Consider the following 24665-nt stretch of genomic DNA (forward strand, 5'->3'; position numbering starts at 1 on the left):
TAAATCATATTAATATGAAATTACAACAAAATTTCAAATTAAATTGCATAAAATGTGAGCTCACTGACATGGAACTGATGCACATAATGCATGCATGTGTCAGTCATAGTAAGTAGCTAAACTGATGCTAAGATAGTTAACAGAGATAAAATGAAGAGACTGAAAATTAATGATTCAAAAACACTGCAACTGTGGCTCCAAATAGGTAGCAGTGGAAAAAAAAGTGTTAGTGGCTACTTAAGAAGCGCCAGCAAAGTGTCCACAGCTCCTGCTGGAACCAAACGGCACAAAACAGTAAAGTTGAACTTGAAGAGCTCAGTATTTTCCCGAAGTGGTATACAGTGTAAAAAGTCTGAGAAACACTGGTCTAAAGCAACTGGTGTGTGTGTGACGAAGCCATGACAGATGACAGATAAACTTTGTCTGGTTTTACAAGTGGTTGGAAATGTTATCTACTGTAAACCTTATCAGTGGAGTGTGTAGGAAGTTTTAATAACTAATAATTAGTAAAAAAAAAAATGCCTTTGAGGTTTGCAGCTAACAGTTTTTTCCACTGTATACTTGTCTGTTTGATCTATAAGTCATAAAATAGTAAAAAAAATAAACAAAAGAGCCCCAGGTCTTAAGATTGCTTGTTTTTGTCAAACCAAAAATCCAAATCTTGGGTCTAGACCCTTGAATCCACCCCCTTGATTTGACTGATTCGTCGGGCGTCATGACATAAAACAGCGGTTTCACAGTTGAAGAATGATTGGTCCGCTGAGTGCCGTGGGGGACTAATGATTAGTCAATCAGCATCCCAGACGGGACAAATGCTGCTCTCAAGCTGAGGAGGAAGGACGCTGGTACCAAGGCTGTTCTCGATGGCATGTCTTCTCAATATCGCCTGACATCGTAGTTTGTTTCTGCGCTCCACTCTTTAAACCCTGGCAGGACCAGCGAGTTGGCATGGCAACACATCAGCGCCAACTTAAAATGAGATCCGGGTTGATATGTTCGTCTCTACTGATTGGTTAGGGCAGCAGTTCCCAAACGTTTTAGGCAAGGTGATCCCATCAACTACACCTTCAAAAAATAAAGACAACATAGCCTATTTATAGCCGTTGCCACGGTGAAGGCAGCACATTCAGATGCTCTTTAAGACGGTGCAACAATTTGAATTGAATTTGAATAAAGTTACACACGATCTCCATATAAAGAACAAAGAGAATGACTCATGCACAGGCTCATAAACAGATACAGTAGGATCTCCTACTGATTACAGACAGAGAGAAGAACCAGTAACCTCATCGCAATAATAAGAACACCAAAATTATAACATCAAGGCAGCTGGCTGGTGACTTTGAGAAGCCCTGGTCAATCAAATGTCATAAAATAGTAAAAAAACAAAAAAATACCCATCAACGATTCACAGAACCCTGGGTGATGTCCTCAAATTGCTCTTTTTTTTGACCCACCAACAACCCAAATCTTGTCTGGGTCCAGACCTTTGGATCCCACTCCCACACACTCCACAAGCTGACTGATTCGTCAGGCATCGTGACATGAAACAGCGGTTTCACAGTTGAAAAATGATTAGTCTAATAAGCACCACGGGCAGGACTAACGCTGTCGAGCCAAGAAGGAGTAATAACAACAATTTCAAACGTTACAGACAAGACAGACGCTGCTGCTGAGGCTGTTCTAGACAGTATGTCTTGTTTCTTTTCACTTTGCTCCGCTCCTCTATTAAAACCCCAACAAAACCAGTTTGCTGACATGGCCACACATCAGTGTTGACTTAAAATGAGATCCAGGCGGATACATTGGTCTCTAGTAATTGGTTTGAGACAATCAAATCCCCCCCACTCACACCGAAATTGGTTAGAGACTGAACTAATCTCCGAGAGTCAGTGTAACGAGTTGACAATTCTGTTTGATACCAGGGAAATCCAAACCGCAAAGATATTTAATTTACAACAAAATAATTCTGTCAAAAAGAGGCAAATCCTTACATTTAAAAATCCTGACATCGATCAAATGTTTGTGTTTGAAAAAGAACAGATGACTCAAAATCAGACTGGTTCTATTGGCCAGCACCAGGATAGAAAGTAAAATCTGGTGCATTGAATATGGATTATCATTTAGAAAATAAGGAAAGATGTTGGTGAAAGTCTTTTTATTTCACCGTGTCTCACAGTCTTATCAGGTCAACATAAAATAAACTCTGTTATCACACCTGCAGTAATATAAACTGTACAAACGTCACTGTTCGCTGACCTCAAAAGCCACATGATCACATGCACTGTAACCAAGAATGATGCCAAAGTGCAGGTGTGGGTTCGACATGTGTATTTCTGTATATTTTATTGAGTGTGAGTGTGTTTCTCATGGGTACCTCGGGGCTCTGCTGCTGCAGGCTGAGCAGCTCTCTCTGGTACAGGTCTGCAGCACTCGGGTAGACTTCAGGCAGCTGAGCGTCCGGGTTCATCAGCTCCTCCACCGTCTTCTCTGGAACACCCGCCCTGATGGCGGCGTTGATCCGTTCCACTGCCTTCAGCACTGCACACACACACGGAAAATTAACAGTCAGGGGTGAATTTTAAAAAGCTGAGACACTAACTATGTTTACATGCACAAGATATTCTAGTTTTGCTCTTATTCCAAACAACACAATATTTTTACTGAGCTGTTTATATGAATAATGAAAATGAATATTCGACTAATATTCCCGTTCATACGCAGCCATGCAGACTGCAGTTAATACAAGGACATATGTCCTGTCTTTTAATTAAATAAAGCATGTTGCGTGTGTAATGTTACATTGCTCATTGATGATCTGTACATTATTCATTGTATTTTGCATGTTTCATTGTTTACATTTTTTCTTTTCTTTGCAAACCTTGCCTTGCAGTGTCCATGTCTGCCTTGCAAACTGTTTGCTGATTGGTTTGTTTACAGCACAGAGCTGACCAATAACAGACAAGAGACAGTGTGTCAGTACACTTGTGTCAGCGTCAAACCCCAATTGAGACGCTTGTTCTGAATTTGCTGTATACACGTCTAAGGCTGAACAGTTAATGAAAGCACAATATGGCCTGCTTTCAAATCGCAGGAGATGCAATAGTTATAAAAGCAATAATAGTGAGGACTTAGTGTGCATGTAAACGTAGTCATTGTGAGACAACTTGTTTTTAAATATATGTGTTATATGCATACTCTTCAGGTAGCCTGCTGCAATCTCATTGGCCACATCCACGCCGCTCTGCAGCTCATCCTTAGTCAGCGCTTCTCCTGGAGACCCCTGATAAGAAAGAAATCAAGTAGAGATTATAATGAGGAGACAGACAAGCAGACATTTCTCAGCTTCGTCTGCACACTGATCCCTACCTGCTCTTTATTCTCTCTGTCGGCCTGCAGCTGTTTGAGGTACCAGCCTTTGTTCTGGGCCTGCAGGTTCTGAATGCCCATGGCTTTGAGGGCCTCATATAACTTATCCTCATCTCCACTCAGCAGCGCCTGCTCAGCTGCACTCAAGGCGTTGCTCACTGCAGGAGAGAGGCTGACATTTAAACACTGTGCCATGGAAACCGAGACAAACGACCAAATCAGTAAATAAACCTGCCTGTGTGTGTTCGTGTGACTTACCGTTGACCTTGTTGACGTTGCCCTGGATTTCAGCCTGGGTGAGAAGCTCGTCGTAGATGTCTCTCTCTGCTTCGGCATTCTCCATTTGCTGTTGGAGCAAAGCAACAAAAAACTTATTTATAGGGTGCTTTAAAAACAGACCAGATTATCACAAAACTTAAAGGAACAATATGTAGCAATTCCACATGGAACACTATATGATGTCTGCTTTGTTTTTATATAAATATCATCTAGAAATTCAGTGAAGATAGCAGGTCAAATCTGGTGATCGGGTTGGACGGGGAGGTACAGCTGCATGTCATCTGCCTAACAGTGAAATGTGATACTGTCTTTCTGAATAATTTTCTTTTGCAAAAGCATATAGATGGAAAACAGGAGTGGACCAAAGAGTGACCCTTGAGGTACTCCACATGACAGATATACTGGGGTACAGGCAGTGACAATGAAGCTCCTATATATTCTATAAGAGTGAAGCCAGTTGAGAGCTGTGCCAAAAGACTCCAATCTCTAAACTCCAGTGTAGCCACCAGCAAGCAAAACACTGTGTAACAGCATAATGCATTAGCACTACTCATCATCACATCCCTCCTACAGGTCTCCTAAGACAAATATATTTCCGTCCAGGGGGCACTTTTGTTCTCTTGTTCTGATATTCAGGAGAATTTTGTTCATTTATTCGCTGTACATTTCAAACCACACATCATGACACATGCTTCATTTATCCCTCACTGATTATTCCATCCCAGAAGAGGAAGGAGTGATTTTATTCCCCTCTCTGTCCCCGTTCACTCCATCTTCCAGTCACCATTGTTTACTATTGCGGTTGTTTTAATGTCTGCTGCCTCACTGGTTTGTGTGAACTCAGCTTTTTGCTTCAGGCTCTATGTTCAATTATTTTCTAATCAAAATGTGGACAGTGACCTCCTCCCCTCCCCCCAACACATTTTTAATTATAGGGGGCCTTTTATAGTCTCTTAAAGACAATGTGCCCCAGGCCAACATTCTTCTTTGGCCGTCTGAAACTCCTCCACCTCACACTGCCTGTGATCTTTCGTTTAAAACTTCGTACCCGCTTCCGTGAGTTGGCCACCTTCTCTCCCTTGGCCTGGTACAGTGTGTCGTGGTACTGACGAGCTGAGTTGGCGTCCAGGTTGACCAGCATGGCGTTGGGATTCTGCATGGCAGCCATCGTGCCCTCTGGTATGCCGTGGTCGATGGCATCGTTGATGGCGATCACAGCAGCGTGTACTGAGGAGGGAGGAGGAGGTGGTGAGGAGCTGGCTCTGTATGAAGTTTAATCTCATTGATAGCTGATGTTAAATATTAATCAATCAATACTGTAACTCATTTTACTGTATCTTGTGTTACTGTGCCTACAGGTCTTGAACTTCAATATGTTTATTTGCCTTCTTGGCAGGAGACAGATTGATACCACTCCCATGCCTGTCCATAAAATATGAAGCGACAATGATGAAACGATTAGCTTAGCATGAACACTGTGGATGCAGGGCAGACAGCTGTGACAAATCTGCCTACTAACAGCACTAAAGCTCACTACTCTTATGTATGACTGGGTTGCACCAACAAAGATTAATTTAATCTAAGATTAGTTCTAATCAGAGTTCAGCAAGACCAGGTTTAAAATGAGTGAGTACAGATTTAAAGTTAAGCAGAGCGCTGTTGTACAGGACTAACCTGTTGATTAAATCCAACTTCATTGATGTAAATTGAAATATAGAGTTTAACCTCTTAAAGTGTAAGTTTAAAAATACTACTGGACCACATTTTAAAATAGAGTTTAAAGTTTTGGTGCAACAGAATTAAATGTAATCTACATGTTAGAGAGAGATTTGAACTTAATCGTTCTTCAATTAAAGCTAGTTTTGAAGTTTGGTGCAACATAACTTAAAGTTAAACCATGATTTAGTCAGGTTTAAAAATAATACTTGTTGGTGCAGCCCAATATCTTCATTCAACAAAAGCCATAGTGTAATAAAGACAATTTCTACTTCTTGATCTGATCGTTTGTTTTGTGTGAATTAAACAAATAATATGTTAGAGAGCTCAGACAGAGCCAGGCTAGCAGGTTCTTCCTTTTTCCAAACGTCATGCTAAGCTAAGCTAACAGTAGTTTTCTATCGAACAGTGGCATCCATCTTTTCATCTAATTCTTGGCAAGAATGCGAATAAACATATTTATCCAACTTTTCATCATCTATCAATATTTTATCTTGTGATGGAATTTGCACCAAAATACACTCAGATGGATTAAACCTCTGAAACTAGTAATGTCTGAGGATTTTGATGAATAAGAAAGAAATTGAGGCAAAAGTGAATTCTAATCCTGAAATCCATGTAACTTGAAAGTCTCTAGATGAAATAAAGGTGAAGAAATTAGCTTGGGAATTTGGGACAAATTAGTATTTGTGTGTGTTGCACAAAGACAAAAACAAATTCTGTCTTATCTTTTCAGTGAACGATATGAATAAAGCTGTCTTTATTGCAGACTTTGTAGATTTTCAACTGATTCAGAGGGAAGAACACTAACTGATCCTAAATGGAACTGTGAAAAAAAAAACAGACTTTCAGATGAATTTGTGCTTAGAAAATAAGGCAGGAAGGGTTTCTTGGGTAAACAACTGGCAAATGCAAAAAATGGCTGAATTCCAACGACTTCCCAAAGACATTTGTATCTGTTTCATGATGAAAGCATGAGTCAGCTACACTATACAATGTGCAGCTATCAGTTCCTGCCCTCTGCCCATGACATCCGAGCCCCTCTTACATGCAGCTTCATCCACTGAGAGCTCATTGGCCAGGATCCCGCCAATCTTGCTGAAGGCGGGCATCTGGATGCCATACTTCTCCAGCTCGCTCTTCATGTTGTTGATCTCCTCCTCTGGGAGAGAAGACAGAGCAGAAGGAACAGATCAATGGACTGAAGTGAAAAAAAAAAAAAAAGGAGGAGGAGGGGAGCGGGAGCCGACGGGGGCTGGGTTAGGGAAGTGGAGGGACCGCTGAGACAGATTGTTCCTGGCTCATGTGTGATAATCAGATTTCTGACTCTGGCTCTGGAACAGGGAGCCAAGCTTCCCGCTCAACTGACAGGAAAAGCTCTCACAATTACTAATGACTTTCACATTTCCAGCAGCTCCTCCACACTGCAGGCTGCTGAAAAACAAAGCCGTGTGCTCCTCCTCTCAGTGCAGTTTTCAGCTTGCTGACAATTTCAGCACAATTTAAACTTCATGTTAACTTTGGCAACATGGTGACGTTTGTACCGCTCCGGATTTAAAATGACATAATTGGGATAACGGGGGACAAAATGAGGAAAACAGATGCACGGACTCGTGTTCGAGCTCACACTCACTTACCAGTGAAATCCACTTTTCCATACAGATCCTGGATCTGAGGGGCCAGGCCAAGCTTGAACAGGTACAGGCTGTAAAAGAGGACAGAGACACGATAAATAAAGACACATGACGGAGTACGTCAGCAGCGGAGGTGGAACGCCACACGAGAACAGAAAGAGTTCGGAAAAAAATGTACAAAAAACAATTCCAAGCAGGGTTTTTTGCTCAGGGACACATAGTTGTCTTCTCCCCGGTTACATAAACGACTTTATGATTCAAGCTCAAGTTTGTCTCTTGTGCAAAATATTAGGTTTATTTAGAAGTGTTGCATAAAACCTGACAAGCTGAAGATAAGGGAAGAAGTAACTGACAACATCAACATCAGTGTGAGAAATCTTGTTGTTAAATGAACTGTAGATGAAGTGGTGAAGAAATATATAGCAGCAAGAAAGGAGACAAACATCAACAAAACTGGTGCGTTTAAAAAAAAAAGGTATAGCAGGTATAACATTTGGCTAGCTAGCTTTGAATCAGTTGCATATTGTTTCACTTTTAAGGGACTGCTTTGGGGTTTTTCTGAATAAAATAGTGACTAGGACTTTCAAGGGAGGCATAAAGGAATACTTATGTAGCTAAGAGTAAACATACAGAAATCCTCATGGTGATTCTATACAACTACTACACAACTCTTTTTAGCCATTTTTACATGAAAATTTAAGAGCAAGAGCTGAGTGGTCTCATGCAACTCGGCAATGAATACTAAAATTTCAGCACAACCTTATTACCACAATAAACTAAGGTTGACAGGTGAGATCAAACAAATACCAGAATGCTACCACGTCATTTTAGGACGAGGAAACAGATGTTTCTACATCGTACCATGCTGACACTTTGTTGTCAGAAAGCTGCAGATTCATGTGAGGCTGTTGGGAAATAATTCAAGAATACATGATGGAATTATTTGTTGTAATTTGTTTGCTCACTTGCTGGCATGTAGGACTATCAACTATCAAAACCACTTGTCGACACTGTGCATCGCTGAAGATTAATTGCTTCTGTGGTTTTAGCAGTACTGTACAGCGGTGCAGTATAAAGCAGCGGCAATGCATCTGCAGCAGATATGCAGCCGGGGACAATGTGAGTAGCTGCTGTTGACAAGTCATAGTTGACATGCAGGGCTTGAACACCGTGCAGTGTAGAGCAGCTACTTTGACACCTGTACACACAGCAGAATAAAACTTACCACCGTGCACTTTCGTTTCATTATGCAGGTTCAACGTTAATGGGTTTAGTTTGGTGAGAAATCTATTTGTCTGTGGGCAAACTTTACTTGCTCCTGCACAAATTGTTTTATTAACCATTATTAAATAACAGCGAAGATGTTAAATTAAGGTAAGTTAATTGTCATGTTTAATGTGGAGCTGCAGCATGTATAAAACGTAATAGCAAAAAAAAAAGGTCCATCACAGTTTTTCAAAGTCCAAAGTCTTTTGGTGTCTCGTTTTGTTTGACCAAAACTCAAAGTTATTGAGTTTGATATGATAATAAGTGAAGAAAAGCAGAAAATCTGAAAGGTTGAAAACAGCATTTTCTGCCATTTTGCATGAAAAATGACTTTGACCAGTAATTGATTATCAAGGTAGTTTAATTCTTTTTGACCACTTTTATCATGATAAAAAGCAGATTTACCAGATTTGCCAGATTTACTTGCCAGACATGACATGTTGGTTGTCCCGGGTAGGCAGGCAGTCCTTACTGTAGAGCCCTGCCACAGCGAGCGAGTTGTGCCTCTCTTTACACCGGCCATTTGTATTTTGTCTCTTTGCACTACCCGTTTTGGTTTGGACATGCTTCTCATTTAATCTTCTTCATTTTTCTTTATTTTTTTTAGAACAAATGTTTCAGATTATACCAACAGTGTGCAGAGCTGTCATCAAGCAAAAGGTGGTTTTTGCACACCTGTAGGTCAACAGGTACGTAGGAAAAGACCACAACGTTATTAAAATCAGAAAGACTCCCTGCAGTAAAACAGTTCAGTCAGATCTTGTCTCATTTGTAAAAAGCCTCTCAGAGCCAATCCTGAAAACTGATCATTATTATTGGGTGAAGAAACATTATATATCTAACACGACTATTCCACTACTTTTTGGGAAAGCAGCAAACCTGAATGCCTTAGTACACAGTGAGGTAAACCACTGTTTATTAGGGAGTAAAAGGATCCTCAGATTAAAAATTAAACACTAAAATGTGGTTGTGTTAATTGTTGGAAGTGAGTGGATGTAGGGAGCAAGTAGAAAAGGTAACTTCAGTTTGAAGAAGATGATGATGATGACGAAGAGGGCAGAGGAGAACAAGAAGCAGCTCAGGCTCTTGATAACACACTTGATTTGAAAAGTGCATCAAGTCTCGACCTGAATCTCATAACTTATGTCAATATGTTCTGCTCGATACACTGACGAGGCTACGGTCTTCTGTGCTGACGCTGCTGCGAGGCCGTCCAAGATAAACTGCATCTCGTAGTTCTGCAGCAGACTCCAGTTTTTAAAGAGATAAAATCTATGATTCTGCCAAATTATTCAGCAGAATCACAATAACAACAGATTATGTTGTTTGTTTCCTGTGGGTTTGTTTTTTTAAGTCTAACAGTTAATGAGCATGCTTCTGCAGCAGTACTGTGGTATCTGGAACTCCATGCCTCTGCTCTGCTCTGCTCTGCATCCATTTTACCTGAGGTGGAATGCTCCATTAAAACAAACGGCTCCATACCTTGTACCGCTGAATGCCTTTCTGCTGAAAACCTGCACTGCTCACCTCATAAAAACATCACACACTTGAAACACGCTCTGACTACAGACCACAGGGAATATACAGCTTGTCAAGTGAGTCGACTGAGCAAACACAATCCAATGAAAGGTGAATTCATGGTATAATTTCTACAGCAAACATTAAAACACGTTACCTGTTTATTTTTTATTGGTCTGCTTGTGTTTAACTGACAGCCTGAGGCCAGAGTGCACAATCAGTCACAGACAAAGAAAGAGAAGCAAAACCGGAGAGAGTACCTGAGTGCATGTATGCAGTAGATGCAGCGCGGCATGTTCTTTCTGTCATATATGTCTGTGGTTTCAGGGTAGAAGATCTGAAACACAGAGGCAGGGACAGTGAGTCAACCAGAGCAACATTTCCAGCAGCTCCATGAGAGCATGACAGCGTGTCGCAGCACGTACGCGGGAGTGATTCAGGATATTAGCCCAAATGGAGGGATTACACAATGAAAAAGTGCATTCACACGCCCCGGCATTGTCTTCGTCATGCAACTGAAATGGAAGTTTTGAAGGCAGTTACTTATATTTTCTGTTGCAGCTGCCAGCTGGTGATATTTTAGGCTGATACTCAATTTTTTTTTCATGCCAACATAATAACAAGTATTCAGAGTTTCCCCAGTGTTGACATGGTGGAAAGTTCTCAGAAAAGCACTCTTACTATAATAGGCCACTGTTTACAGTTCTTTTAGGGTAAGTACCCACTTAAAGGGATAGTTCGGGTTTTTTGAAGTGGGGTTGCATGAGTTACTTATGCACAGTCAGTGTAATACTTAAAGTAAATGCCAATGTACGGGATCTGCAGCAAAATATTTTTTAGACACCTAAAAAATTAGTATTACTATCAGTTAAGTGTACACTATATTGAGAATTATTACACTGCTTTACTTTGCGTTCAGACAGCCTTCATCTACAGGAAGCCGTGGTTTTGTTAGCTGTTGTATTTTTTCTCCAAAGCCACCAAACTCCTCACAGAACATGTGAGTTCCTGGTCTACCGCTGCCTCGATCTGTTTGTTTGTTTGTTATTGGGTGACTTCACTCTTTGAAAGATTCACAGAAGTCACATGATAACACAAACAATCGGACAGATCAGGACAGCGGCAGACCAGCAGCTCCAGTGTTCTGTGTGGCAACATGACTGGTTTTGCCAAATGAGTCCGGTGGATTAGGAGAGAGTGATATTTGCTTCACATAAAGGTGGTTTCCCATCAGAAAAGGCTGTTTGATGGCAAGGTAACGCTGTGAAAATATTCTAAATATAGCATACATTTATACTGATATTGATTGATTGATATTTTTAGGTGTATAAAATGCATTTTGCTGCAGACCCTGTCCACAGCAGGACATTGTTTATTTTTCGTACACCAGTACTCCTGCTGCTTCTCCAAACTGGAGGCGTGTCGACTGCCATCTACTGTAGATAAAACACTGACCTCTGACTATGGATAAGAACCTCATGCAACCACACTTCAAAAAAGCTGAAAAAATCATCATAAATATGCTGATCGTTCTCCTCTCCGCTGAGCCACTGGCTTCAGTTTGTTTGAAGGTAGGAAATCAATCTAAAACCACTATAAATCAATAATATCCAGCATTAATGTTACATAAACTGTGAATATTTGCAGTTAATGACCAAAACCATGAAAAAACCTAAAGATAAGGAGACCTGTATCAAATACATTTAGTGGCTAAAATTCATTTACACAAAAAAACACAGTTGAACGAATAAATAAATAGAAAAACCTCAAAGAAAAATATTTCTACATAAGACTTTTCATGTTTGTTTTAATGGCTGTTCAAAGAGAAATCGCTGGTTAATTAAATAAAGTCAACACTAATTTCAATTGCAGGTACATTTGTATGTGACAGATTAGTGTGTCTGTGTGTGTGACAGACATATGCTCACCTTTGGCAGGCCCTTCTCTGACATGGCGTTGAGCCACTGGATGACGTTATCTGTGTGTCTGAAATGGAGACCAGTTGCCTGTTTGAGAGAAAAAACAAACATGTTGTTCAGTCCAAACTCAAAGACTGAAATCCAGCCTCATTCACAACAAGAGCCGCAAAACTGAGTCCCCATTCAGCAGCGTCAGGTTACAACTCAGAGCGGGGAAACACACACCAACTGTCACACCATGTCAGTAAACATTAGAAGGTGGTTTGTCAGAACCACAAATATCTCACAGTTACACCTCAGACCAAAATAATGGAGATGTGTGAATTCTTGTTTTTATAGCTCCATAAAAGGCAGGAAAGTGTTTTGTGGTCAAGCAACACATCAATTCTAGACGCTTGGGGGACAAACTCTTCAGAGTATTTGATTGACTCTTCCTGCATTTACAAAAGCTATAAAAATGAAAACCCAGTCAACTAGATGGTCAGATTAGCACTACAGGGGTGTAACACAGTTTCATTTTACAGTGAACTTTCCCTTTAAGGGTCTTGACGCCCACAATTGTTGCCTTTTGATCCATCATGCGTTTTTTTAATATTAGTGATTCTCATTCACTGTCATTTTATCTCGATTGTTTTGCATTTCAAAGAACCTGCTGTGACATGATCAAAATGATTGTTGGTTTGTCTGACAGTCCAACTCTTTGGTCCAGAGAGAGAACACTGTTCATGGTTCCACCAGGAGGATCTTTTCAACAGGAGAACCTTCAGATTTGGTCTTTCACTGGAGAACGACAGCTTGGATTGCCAGGTGCATATGTAAAAATCTGTCACACATGTTGGCCAAACAAATGTGGGAGAGCATATCACCAGAGAAGCAGCTAATTGCTGCTAACTGTAGCGGCCACTGGCTAGTTAGCTCAGCTAGCCGTGCAGCTAACAGTCCTGCAAGCTGTCTTTGCCCGGCCTGGGAGCTTGGAGCTCACCAGGAGAGCGTTGATGCTTACAGTGCAGCACGGGAGCTTAGCTTAACATTGCAATATTTCTGTGATATACAATATTCATCTCAATATTCAGATTTTCTCTTCAATAACAGATTAATTTAATTTGATCATATTGTAGAGGTGACCATTAATCCCTTCACAGAATATTAACATAACTTCACTGTAATGCAGCCTTGATGATGAATGATGAAAATCAATTTTTATCTTTCCCTGATGTATAAATACCTTGTAACGCGTCTGCTCGCGGTCGTAGATCTTCTTGAGGGACACGGTGTGCGGGGCGAAGAAGTTGCCCAGTTTGGCCAGATAGACGCCGTTCCTGAGCCCCTCCTCCAGCTCTGTGGTGGGCGGCAACTCCTCATCCAGACAGGCCTCCATCCATCTGCAAAGAGGAGCGCATCACATATCACAGTCAGCACAGAGAGGAAACATACATCTATATTTAAATATACAGCTCAGTTTCCATATGGGGATAATTACTGATGTTGAAACGTCTACAGTACCATTTCTTTCTTTTTTTTTTAAACCACAAGATAGTCAAGACTTCCAGGGTGTTCTGTCACTTCAAACATTACAGCACAAAGATTCATGCACACAAATGTGTTGTGTTTAATCAGATAAGTTAAAGCAGTGTGGCTGCATGAAACTAAAACTGAAACTGTTTTGACTGATATAATGTCAGCTGAATATGGAGCAAAGAGTAAAGATATTGAGTTGTGCTCAGGTTAAAAAAGAAAGTTACTTTATAAAGTGATTAACAGCATCCTATTTAAAAACCATTTCTCCTGATCAAGTGAATGGATTATTAATTGGTGCGTGCATCCCATCGGTCAAATGTTAACAGGATGCCTCATCTTATTAAATACCATCCGATCAATGGTGTTTCTGATTCCACATATGATGGAGAAAACATGGGAAAAAAAGCAATTATTATGATCATCTGAATCTTCATAACTTTGGTGATACTCTGATAGTTTCATCAACAAATCAAAATATCCATTTATCCAACACTTCATGCCAGGACACCTCTAAAACAAACAACCAAATTCCTGTTAGCCTCAGCTGCACTTTGAGATGAATGCATCAATATCAGCATGCTAACATGTTACACATGTTAGTGTTAGCAAAGAGCAGCTTGGGCTGACAAACAGCAGTTCAGACTGATAAAACTCAGCCACATCAGAAAATGTTGAGCTGATCCTGGCAGATGATAAATCTGAATTATGATTTTTTTTTATTTTGGTAACAGTGTGGTTCTTTTTGACCTACTTAGCATCTAAAATCAGCAATGTCATCACTTCAGTTTTTAGCTTCAACAGGCAACAACACAAGCTCTCAAACTTTCCCTGAACTTGCAGTGATTTACTTGCATTCTTTGCTATTATTGTAATTATGAGTGTAATGAGAGGACAGGAGGGGCAGCATGTCTATTCAATCCCAAGCCTCCAAAGTCCCAAACTCGATGAGTAAACGAGTCCTGAGCAGTTGCGAGTGCGCAGGGAGGGTCAAGCTTGACTTCGTCACAGCCCCCGTGCTCGTGGGACCACATTTGTGCAGGCAGAGCTGTAACGCTCCCTCGCGAGGACACTTCCTCTCATGGATACAGTTCTGTCTCCACTGAATTCATCTGCGCAGTAAAATCACACTGGTTAAGAGGTAAACACAGACTTAGATCTCAGTGCCGCTCACTTCATGAATAATTCTGCACCAATAAAACTCGTCGGTCTGTCTGAGGCTGAAGGCTCTGCAGCTCCACAACAACAACAACAAACACCTAACGTGGCCTGTGGTAACCTTCCCTCCTGAACGCAGAGTTCCCAGCATTCCTCACGCGTGACATTTCATTTCTTTTAGGTCATACTGTGGAGTCACATTCCTGCTATGTGCCTGTGTCAAGCTCTGGGCCACAGAGGAGACATGCTGAGCTCTCATACTGGGACGGGCCTGGTGGACTGGATTCCACCTCTTCATGTCATCACCGTCCAGTAACTACAGACAAACAAAGTCCATTTCTGTCTCACTACACACCACAGGTTAATGAGGGAAAAAATTAAACTAATAGATTGGAATTCCCCAGCTGATTACTCACGGATTTAGACAATAACTTTCTGTATTACAAGTTTTCCTGAAATGCTATGTTTAGATATGTAAATGAGTATTATCTAATTAAATATGCACTGGTTTACATTTATTTTCGGAACAGAAATCTGATCATCGGACAAATCCAGGTTCAGAATTCTTGCTTCGTTTAGTTCCTGCCGGCAGAGCCTCCCCTCATCTCATTCACAGCAGGAAATAAATGACCCTGGTATCCTCCTCTGTTTGATATCGATCTGTTTAGAGTTCATTTATAAGGAGGAGTCGCAACTTTCTTCTTCACTGAACCAAGTTTGATTCAATCTGCTTCACTTATTTCCACTTCACTCACTGATTTACAAGAAAGATTTTAAAAGAGACGGGGGGCAGAACTTGTGGTTTTCTGTCACAAATGGTACATGAGATTATTACTGTGGCTTCATACTCAAAGTCTGGTCTTTGTAGCTGCACTCTGGTCTATTTCCTGCTGCTTAAGGTGTGAAAAGTGCCATCATCTACGGTGGGTTTCTGCCTGCATGTTCAGTTCCTGTCGGACTGTAAAGGGACTGACAAATAAACCTGACATTTACTTTAGAGGTATCGGATTGTTGAAATATTTCTGCTTTCAGACTCCGCAGCAGCGCTGAAAAGGGTTTTCCTTTAACACACAAGATGATATCAAGGCTCAGTTATATCCAGTTACGTCACTGCAGCAGAGGAGTTTTTCTCCCGGGGTTCACAAGAGAAAAATTCAAGCACTTTCAAGAAACCTAAAGCAAAAACTTCCATACTCTTAAAGCCTTTTTACTGCCACTTTGTTACTTTTACCAGCTGTTTTTAACTGTATTAACTTTGATTGTACGTTTAAAATCATAATTATCTAATGCTCCAGAGCAAGAGATCAACATTATGAATGACATGATGGGATGGTTTCATTTCAGATATTAAAATATGTTTGGTAACTGATGAAACAGGAGGTTAAAATCAACAGTATTCTTAACCAGGGCTGGATACTGAACTTTGACACTTTTATGGCACCGGCCAAAACAGTGGAATCGTACTGATCAATGCCTTGTCATTCAAAACCAAATTTAAAGTCCTAACGTGTAAATCTCCAAGTTGTGGTTGATTTTATAGATTTATATTTTTATTATGTCATGAAACTGCTTTGACTGTGTGAAAAGGAGCTGAAAAATGTAACTGAAGATTTCTAATATGCATTTTGTAAAACTGAATTTTATAAAATTGGTGATGAACCGGTATCAAAGTCACGCTATCCCTACTGGTACTGCTATCAAAAATTCTGAATGTCACCCGAGCCTATTGCTAACCCAGAAAACTGAGCATTTTCCAAACATTCAAGACAGTGTTCAAACTAGGGCTGCAGTTAAGGATTAATTTTCATTATCAGTTAATCTGCAGAATATTTTCACAATTAATTTATTCAATAAAATTTCAAAGAACTGTGAAAATGCTCAGCATAATTTCCCATAACCTGAAGTGATGTCTTCATCGTGCTTCTTTTGTCCAACCAACAGTCAAAGACTTTTCATTTACTGTCATAAATGACAAAGAAAAGCAGAAATTTAAGAAGCTGGAAGGAGCAAATGTTTAACATTTTTGCTTGAGAAATGATAAGCCAACTATTAAGCGATAATGCAAACAGTTGGACATTAATTTTTACATTAATTAATCAACTAATCATTGCAGCGCTAGAACAAACCCTGTTCCCCACAAGTAACTTTGTATGAAACGTGCAGAAAATCTACTTTAACTTTATACTATGTCTTCTTTATTCCACTTTATTTGCATAACATGTGAGCCTTGTCTTTTTTGTTTTTATTTGTCAAGAAGGTAGGGCTGCAGTGACCGTAAAACCTACAGCTAACTATACTGCAGTCACCTTCTCCACCTCAAAGCATCACTTCCTCTTCTATTAAAGAATAAGAGCTACGTTTCACAAAACAAACACCGTCTCCTCCCCACTAATGAACAGCCTTTATTAAGGCCTCCAAATATCAACTCTGATTCTGAAACCTTGAGTTTATCGCTGGCTGTGAGGAATTTCACAGTGTGAGGGCAGACGCAGTGAGGTCAAACATGGCCTTTTGAAAAAGGCAAACAGTCCCTCTCTTTTCATCTGCTAAGAAAACACTCCCACTCCTCTGTAACTGAGGTCTTTGTCAAGCAACAACAAGGTTAACTATATCCTGAGAGAGATTAAAAGATTCCTTTCCTCCTACAGACAGCCCCCCCCGACTCTTACACACATTTGTAATTCTAGAGCTGTGAGGACCTTCACTGACTGTATTCAATCAAATCTAAACTAATCCTAACACTAAACACAAGTCCTCTTCCTGAATTAGAGCCTCATTTTTCCTAACTTTTCAATTCTTAAGGCATTCAGTCCTCATACAAACACACTCACACCCACACTTTGCAGCTCACAGGCCAGCTAACCACCAGCTGAAACAACTTCCCTCCCAGGAAGTCGTGACATGGGGTCTCCAGACAGGCCTGCTATTGAGGCCGAGGTGACCGACCCATGGCGCAGGGCCTGGGCCTGCCAGCCAGGAACAACCCCCTCCTTTCACTCCACACTGGAGCAGTGAAAGGCTCCATAAAGACTGCTAACTAATGGCTCCTTTATCAGGCCTACACACCCTTCCCAGGCCGGCACAAACACGGACACACCCTCCACTTAACCAGTAAGGACATCGGCTATGAATGAGATTTTAGAGCGTCAACAGCTGGATTCCAACAACCATGGACGGCAGCCAAAAGAAATCAAGTCGAGTCGTGATTATGACACCCGACAGACATGTCTGCTTTTTAAAAAATAGCCACAAACATGACAGCGTTGTCTGGAATCTCCAGAATTACTTTAACTAAATAAGTAACACGTCAGAGACACATGAAGGTCCAAGAGCTGAGACAATCTATCTGAAGGCTACATTCATTTCATACCACAGAGATAATAATAAACTCCAGTTGTGTTATCGGAAATTTCTCACAACCATGATATCTCCCTCTTTAACAAAGATCTACAGGCAAAGACGTGGCAAAATAAAATCAAATATCAGCATTTAAAATAATGAAACTAGCAAATTAAAAAGGAGGTATACTGCTTGTATTTGTCTGTCATGGAATAATGCATGAACACCAGATACATTCACAGCCAGTTAGTCATAAAAATATTAATTTGGGCCCAGTTAATTTGGGTGCAGTTCCATTTAACACAGCAGAGCCTTTCCAGTGAGCCGATAGCAGCACTCTGACTGTGTTTGACCTGAATGGAACAGAACCTTATTTAACACCTGCTGTTTACCTTACTATTTCATGTCAAAATGGGGGCTGTGAAAAAGGTTTACTACTCACAACCCACTGAACATACAGTCAGGAAACAGGACGCTAACTGGGTAATTCCTGTGTGGTCCACTATACTGTAAATAAGGACTAAACGACTATGGTATTTTTTTCAGGAATCTGTACCAAATGAAGATTTTTTTTTAAGTCTGCAGAGTCTGATTTACAGGAAAGGACCTCTGTCTCATGACATTCATTAATTTTAAAGTTTCTTGACACACATTTTGCCTTAAACATTCCACCTCCTGCAATTTGAAAACTGCAAAAGGCCATAATGCGATTTTGATAAAATTTCGAGTGACTGTGCAGCCCTATGGTAAATTCATGTGAGTGTGGTTTCTATTGGAACTCAGGTATCAAGGCTTTTATCGTACGGAAGTGGGCTAAAGTACGTTGGAAAAATGGTAACTGCTAGACCTACCACACAGTACCCTATATATTAGCCAGCTAGTCAGGAGAGACAAATAATTTATACTACATTTACAAACCCTGGTTCAAAAATGTTCAGCATAACTGTAACCAGGGCGAGAACTAGCTAGCTAGCATAACTACACTGAAGAAACACAATGCTAACGTCAGAATATTTGAAATTCCTCACTAAAGACACACGTGTTTGTCAGCAGGCACTGAATACACGGATTTATGACTCACCAGAAATGATCCAAAACACCCACATTAATGGAAAACTTTTCATCACTTATCACTTCTTTAGTTAGCAAACTGGCTAACGGTACCAGTCTACTCTACACTGTAGCCATGGTAACACATCAGATATAGCTAGCACACCTACACTACAGCAGAACCATGCTGGTTAGCTAGCAGCCTCTGTAGATAGCATATCTGCAAACACTTATATTATACTTGTTGCATTCACGTCAGCTCATACAGACTAAATGTGCACAGACAAAAAGGAAGACATGTTTAGTGCAGCCTCATTCATTACTAGAAGAAAATCTAGAGAATTTCTAACAACTAGAAGCTCTGCAGAGCTCACACTGTCAGAAATTAAATGCAATATTAATTCAAGCAGAATCAATGAAGTTAATAAAAAGGGAACTGTAGCCTGTACCCTGCAGTTTTTTTATCAGCTTTAAATTTGTTAATGAACTGCTACAAATACTGTATGTAACACAAAAAATAGCAATAATCTGTGCAATATTTCCTCTTATCTGACATTCCACAATGGTGTGAATGCAGCAAAGGCAGTTTTCATTCTTAGTCTGTTCAGAAATAAATAAGAAGCTTCAACAACACAGAAATGATTTCAGAGGACTTTCAGTCAATTATACAGTCGACTGAAATTAAATAAAGGTGTGTAATAAAATCAGATGGATAATGTGGGACATAATACAATAGCTTGTGTTAGTTTTTTGCTGACTAAACAGGCCACACAGACTCTAGCTGGAGATGGATCAATAATGCATCTTGCTTATTAGTTCAAACATTTTTAATAACAGAAATCAAACAGCGCTAGAATACAGGAAAACATGGAAACACAGAGAGTGATTATCTCCTCCCTCCTGAGATGCTGCGTGCCGACAGGAAGCTGAAAGTCAGTGCTGAGTTCAGAGGTCAGTCTCATAGGAAGAGGTCCGCTACTGACCACTGTCTCTCCAGGAAGACACACACAGACACCTCGCTGGCAGGCCGTCTCCGGCTGCTGTCGAGGTACATCCTCTGTCCTCCTGCACAGCTTAAATCCACACATGACGACGCCTCGCCCTCAGCTACTGCAGCTCCTCCTGCAGCACGGCCTCACTGGGACAACGGCTGAGATTTTTTTTTGTCTGCAGGGGGTCTGTTAATAATGTTTAGTGCATGAATATGAAAAAACTTTGGACTTCAGTTACACACTTCCTCTTTCCCAGGTTTCACTCTGAGTTCCGCTGCAGTTAATGTTTAATAACTTCTAGGCAACATCAGTCTTGTACTAACAGACCACAGGCCTTGTTATTGTAATGCTGAGAGATATTGTTCTCTGGTCCCTCTCTGGGAGCGGCCTAATTGGTTTCATTGCCACATTGTTTAGAAGAGCTGGGTCAGGGCTGTAAAGAAACAATGACACTTTGTGTCTAATGTGCCGCTAGCTGACGTGTCTTATATTAAACCATCCAGCATATTTCAGTGATAGAAAAAGACCTACAAAGACCACTTTAATATAATCAGCCTGAGCTGAGAGTTGATTTAGTGATTTGCAGATAACAGAAGAGCAGATCTAAAACCGTCTGAATGTGTTTGAGAGGATATTTCAACAGCATTTAAAGGGACGGTTCAGATTATCTGAAGTGGGGTTGTTTGAGGTGCATAGCCGGTGTATTACTGCCCCAAATTTAGAGAAGCAGCAGGAGTACTGGTGTAGGAAGCTAAGCAATGTACTGCTGAGGACAGGGTCAGCAGCAAAATGTATTTTAGACATCTAAAATAATCAATATCAGTTGAAGTGTGCGATATATTTAGAATATTTTCACTGGTTTACTTTGCTGTAAGGCAGCTTTTTCTGCTGTTTTGTGAGACAAAGCGACCAGAGTCCTTTGGCTAAAACAATCATTTTACCGTTGACTTGATTGGTTAATTAGCAGCTGCTAGCTCCTTTAAACTTTGCTAATTTTCTCTTTTAAACTGTTAGTTTTTTCTGATTTATTGCTGAAACCAGTATCGTCTATGACAGGCACTGGAAAAGGAAGCAAGACCTTGAGACAATGAGACAACAATGCAGATCAGATCAGATCAGCAGGATGCACCACCGCAGACCACCGCAGGAGGAGGGGAGGAGGAGAGCAGGGATGAGAGCCAAGCTCCAGCAGGGACTTAAAGCAGCCTCTGGCTAATGTTCGGTCGGGAAAACGAAACAGAGACTGCCACATCCTACAGAGACCAGCTCCACAACATCACAGTTCAAGCTGTTGCGCTTAACAGGTGGATCCGAGCTGACAGGATGCAGCATGCAAGAGACCAATAGGAAGAGGGGAGGCAGACTTAGTGTTTTAAACAAAGAACAATTTTGAAGTATGCAAATAACTATATATATTTTAGATTTTATCCGACTCCATTCTGAATTTAATTAATTTTCTGTAGATATGTTGTATTATGTGTGTCCTGGAGGAACTACAACTCTAATTTAGTAGTTAATACAACCCTGTGTTGTGAAATGATAATAAATGACTTTAATTCCTTGACTGCAGAGAATCTGAGCTGACCCTTTAAAACACCCAGGTCACACCATAAACTAAATTTATCTAGATTTTAGCCTACAAGTATTTTGAGTTTCAAGTGACCAAAACCACCCTAACAAGAGAGTAATGCTGTGAATATGGAAATTGTCAAGTCAGCTTATTAGTCAGATGACCTTAAACCGCATTAAGCAAATAGCAGGCCATAGCAAAACTGGAATTACACACCCAGGATTCTGCTCAGTCATGCATTTTAATTAAACATCAACACAAAGTTTGATGTCATTCTGTTTGCTTAATTCACCATCAGAGAAACCAGATGGAAGGTGGCGTTTCACAAACAAACAGCAGACTGCGGCATCAAGAATAAAAATGCTGCAGACTATATTGCACATCATGCTGGACTACAGAAAACAATCCACTAAATCTACACTGCTGTTTAAATAAGTTTACGCAGAAACATATAAAGGCTTTAAGTGACTTTAATTAACTATTACCACTAATGTGTTCGTGCAATTACGATTCACTCAGCACTTCCTGTTGCTGTTTCACAATAAAAACCTTCCACCAATTATGTCTTTTATTGCAAAGGAGCTGGAGGTAGATAATTACAGTGCTGACACATTTAGTTGACTAACAGTTTTTTTGTACAAAATGTGAATTTGCTGCTTTTCTCTGTAGTTCGGTTGTCAGTTGAATTTCTTCTGGAGAGTTTATCAGACAAAACAAGAAATTTAAAGATGGCACCTTGAGTTTTGGGAAGCTGTGATGATTATTTTTCTGGTTTAGTCAGAAAATATTATTCTATGATGCAAATAACGGTCAATGTAAACCCTGGTTAGCTAGTTTTCTGTCAGAGATCAGTTTAACATGGTGAACCTTCAGGTGAGCAGCCTCATGCCTCAAACCTTCAACAGAGGCTCAGGCAACGCATGAACCCCACCCACCATGTAAGCCTTCAGTTAAACCCAGGAAAAACCCTGGTGTGACGTTCATGTAAACGGCCTTCATAATGTAAATCTGACCAGAAACACATAAAACAACAGGCCTCGCTGTACAAGGCCAAACATCGGGCTATTTTCAGACAACAGAGGGACTGAAGTGTCGTGGAAAATGAGAAAAGCTTTGAGTGATGACAACGTCGCTCCAACATGAACAATTATTCTGTACTTTTCAACAATGGCGTGTTCTGTACTGTCCCCGGCATTATAAATACATCTGTGACTGAAAAGCAGAGAGGAAGCACAGAAGAGCTGGAAAGGCAAATCATGTGTGGGAAGCCTTATCTGACATTAGCACGGTGTCAAGGAACAGAGATACTATTAACACACACACACACACAAACACACACACACAAACACACACACACACACACACACACACACACACACACCTCCCTGTGGAAGCACAGGAAGCTTTCATTATAATGAAAAACTTCATCAAAATAATGATGCACTTATCTTGAGAGAATAACTTATCGTAGTATCTTTAAAACTTTTTTAAAATCAAGACTTAATATCTCAAAAATAATTAACTTTTTTCAGATAGCAACTACTTTTATGGAGAAAGCTTCTCATTATTTCAAGATAAATAAGTCATTACTTTGAGGAAATTTCTCATTATTTTGAGGTATTAAGTCATTATTTATTACACAAAGTCATTATTTTGAGATACTAAATAATTATTTATGATGCTAAGTCATTATTAGGTGAAACTAAGTCATTATTTTGTTAAAGTAACTCATTATTATGTGTTATTAAGTCATTAATTTGATAAGTCTTCACATTATTTTGAAGTATCAAGTCATCATGTTGTGCTAATATTTTGAGATGGTCATTATTTTGCAAATCAAGTCATTATTTTGTGAAAGTTGCTCATTACCATTCAATACAAAGTCAGTATTTTGAGATACTAAGTCATCAAGTCTTTTTTTGTAAAAGTTTCTCATTATAATAACTTACAGAATCTTCTTTTTTTTTTTCCATCACTTTGTCTTTAACGTGTTTTCATTCCTCCCTGTTGTGTTTTCTGTTTCCTGTCAATCACCCACCTCTGCCATTGTGAAAACAGACTGGAGTCTAATTAAAGACTGAGCTTTAAGAAAAGTTTGTGTTGAATCATAAAGACAATCTCTGACATTATAGGAAGCAACAAGCCAGAATCCAGAATCACATCCTCAATCTAAACCGGCGCTTCACGACCACAGTGACACAGCACAAAGAAAGAATGGAAGAAAACAAGGAGAGAAAAAATGACAGGAGGGAACACAAAAAAAAAAAGATGAGCGAGAGCCAAAATGTCCATTACATGCTTTGCTGCAACGCTGGAATCTGTGCACCAACTGACCTCGTCCTCTCAGCACCGGCACTCAAAACAAGCTGATAGCAGCTGGACGGACACTGTCCTCACTGTGTCACTGTGTGAGATCCCGGCTTACTGGGTTAAAGTGGGGGAAATAAACAACCGGGCCTGGACTGTACACTGCCACACACTTCACAGCTCATCACACTGACCTCTTTGTGTACGTTTATTGAAAGCTTGTGAGAAAAACTAACATTATGAGCTCACGTTTAGTTCATCAACTGTACAGAATCTTAATGTACATCTGCATCATTAAGCCTTTCTGACCACAGCTGCTGGGAATTAACGAAAGTTAGTGCTGAAAAAATTAGCTGATTATAAATTACCTCACTGAAAAAATGTCTAGTAGGGCTGGACAATTTTTGCTGCAACTTTTTTTTTAAATAAAAAGGTCAAATGTGCGACAGAACGGTATCATAATTAAGTACATTCTCATAATACAGAAACACTGATCTAAAATCTTCTTCTCCAGATGTAAGAACATTTATTTGTTTGTGATTTTTTTTTCACCATGTTACACACCCCTACATGTCACTCAACAATTTTGCTAATCAAATAAAAGTTTAAATCAGTCAGACCGGGGCTGCAACTAACAACATTTTCATTATCAATTAATCTATGGATGATTTTCTTGATTAATCGATTAGTTGTTTGGTCCATCCCTGATTCCCAAATCCCAGGGTGACGTCCTCACATGTCTTGTTTTGTCCACATCCCAAAGATACTCAGTTTACTGTCATGGAGACTAAAGAAACAAGAATATATTCACATTCTAATAAATAATCAGGACATTTTTTCTTAAAAAAAAAAAAAGACTTAAAACAATCAACTGATTATCAAAATAGTTGGCAATTAATAATCGATTAACTGTTGCATTTTGAGAGGACTGACAGGACACGAATTTAAAAACTCTCTTATGATTTACCTCTTAAGGCTTTAAAATTACTCAAACAACACTGGGGGAAAAAGTCATTTCTGTATTTTATGGGTT

The 24665-nt window shown here is 40.0% G+C and overlaps 1 protein-coding gene across 1 annotated transcript in view; it reads right to left on the minus strand.

The window, feature by feature from the left end:
- Positions 1 to 24665, minus strand: part of iqgap1 (IQ motif containing GTPase activating protein 1) — a 66758-nt gene that overhangs the window by 25258 nt on the left and 16835 nt on the right. Inside the window, exons 3-12 of the mRNA XM_084724369.1 lie at positions 12927 to 13083; positions 11711 to 11788; positions 10043 to 10119; positions 7002 to 7069; positions 6413 to 6526; positions 4697 to 4875; positions 3628 to 3715; positions 3370 to 3527; positions 3199 to 3283; positions 2378 to 2541 (exon numbers count right to left, since the gene is read on the minus strand). Coding sequence (XP_084580495.1) covers positions 2378 to 2541; positions 3199 to 3283; positions 3370 to 3527; positions 3628 to 3715; positions 4697 to 4875; positions 6413 to 6526; positions 7002 to 7069; positions 10043 to 10119; positions 11711 to 11788; positions 12927 to 13083 — 1168 coding nt within the window. The remainder of the gene's footprint in view (positions 1 to 2377; positions 2542 to 3198; positions 3284 to 3369; positions 3528 to 3627; positions 3716 to 4696; positions 4876 to 6412; positions 6527 to 7001; positions 7070 to 10042; positions 10120 to 11710; positions 11789 to 12926; positions 13084 to 24665) is intronic.

Source organism: Lutjanus erythropterus, chromosome 1, assembly GCF_056507025.1.
Source record: "Lutjanus erythropterus isolate fLutEry1 chromosome 1, fLutEry1.hap2, whole genome shotgun sequence".
In the NCBI taxonomy this organism is placed as follows: Eukaryota; Metazoa; Chordata; class Actinopteri; order Lutjaniformes; family Lutjanidae; genus Lutjanus; species Lutjanus erythropterus.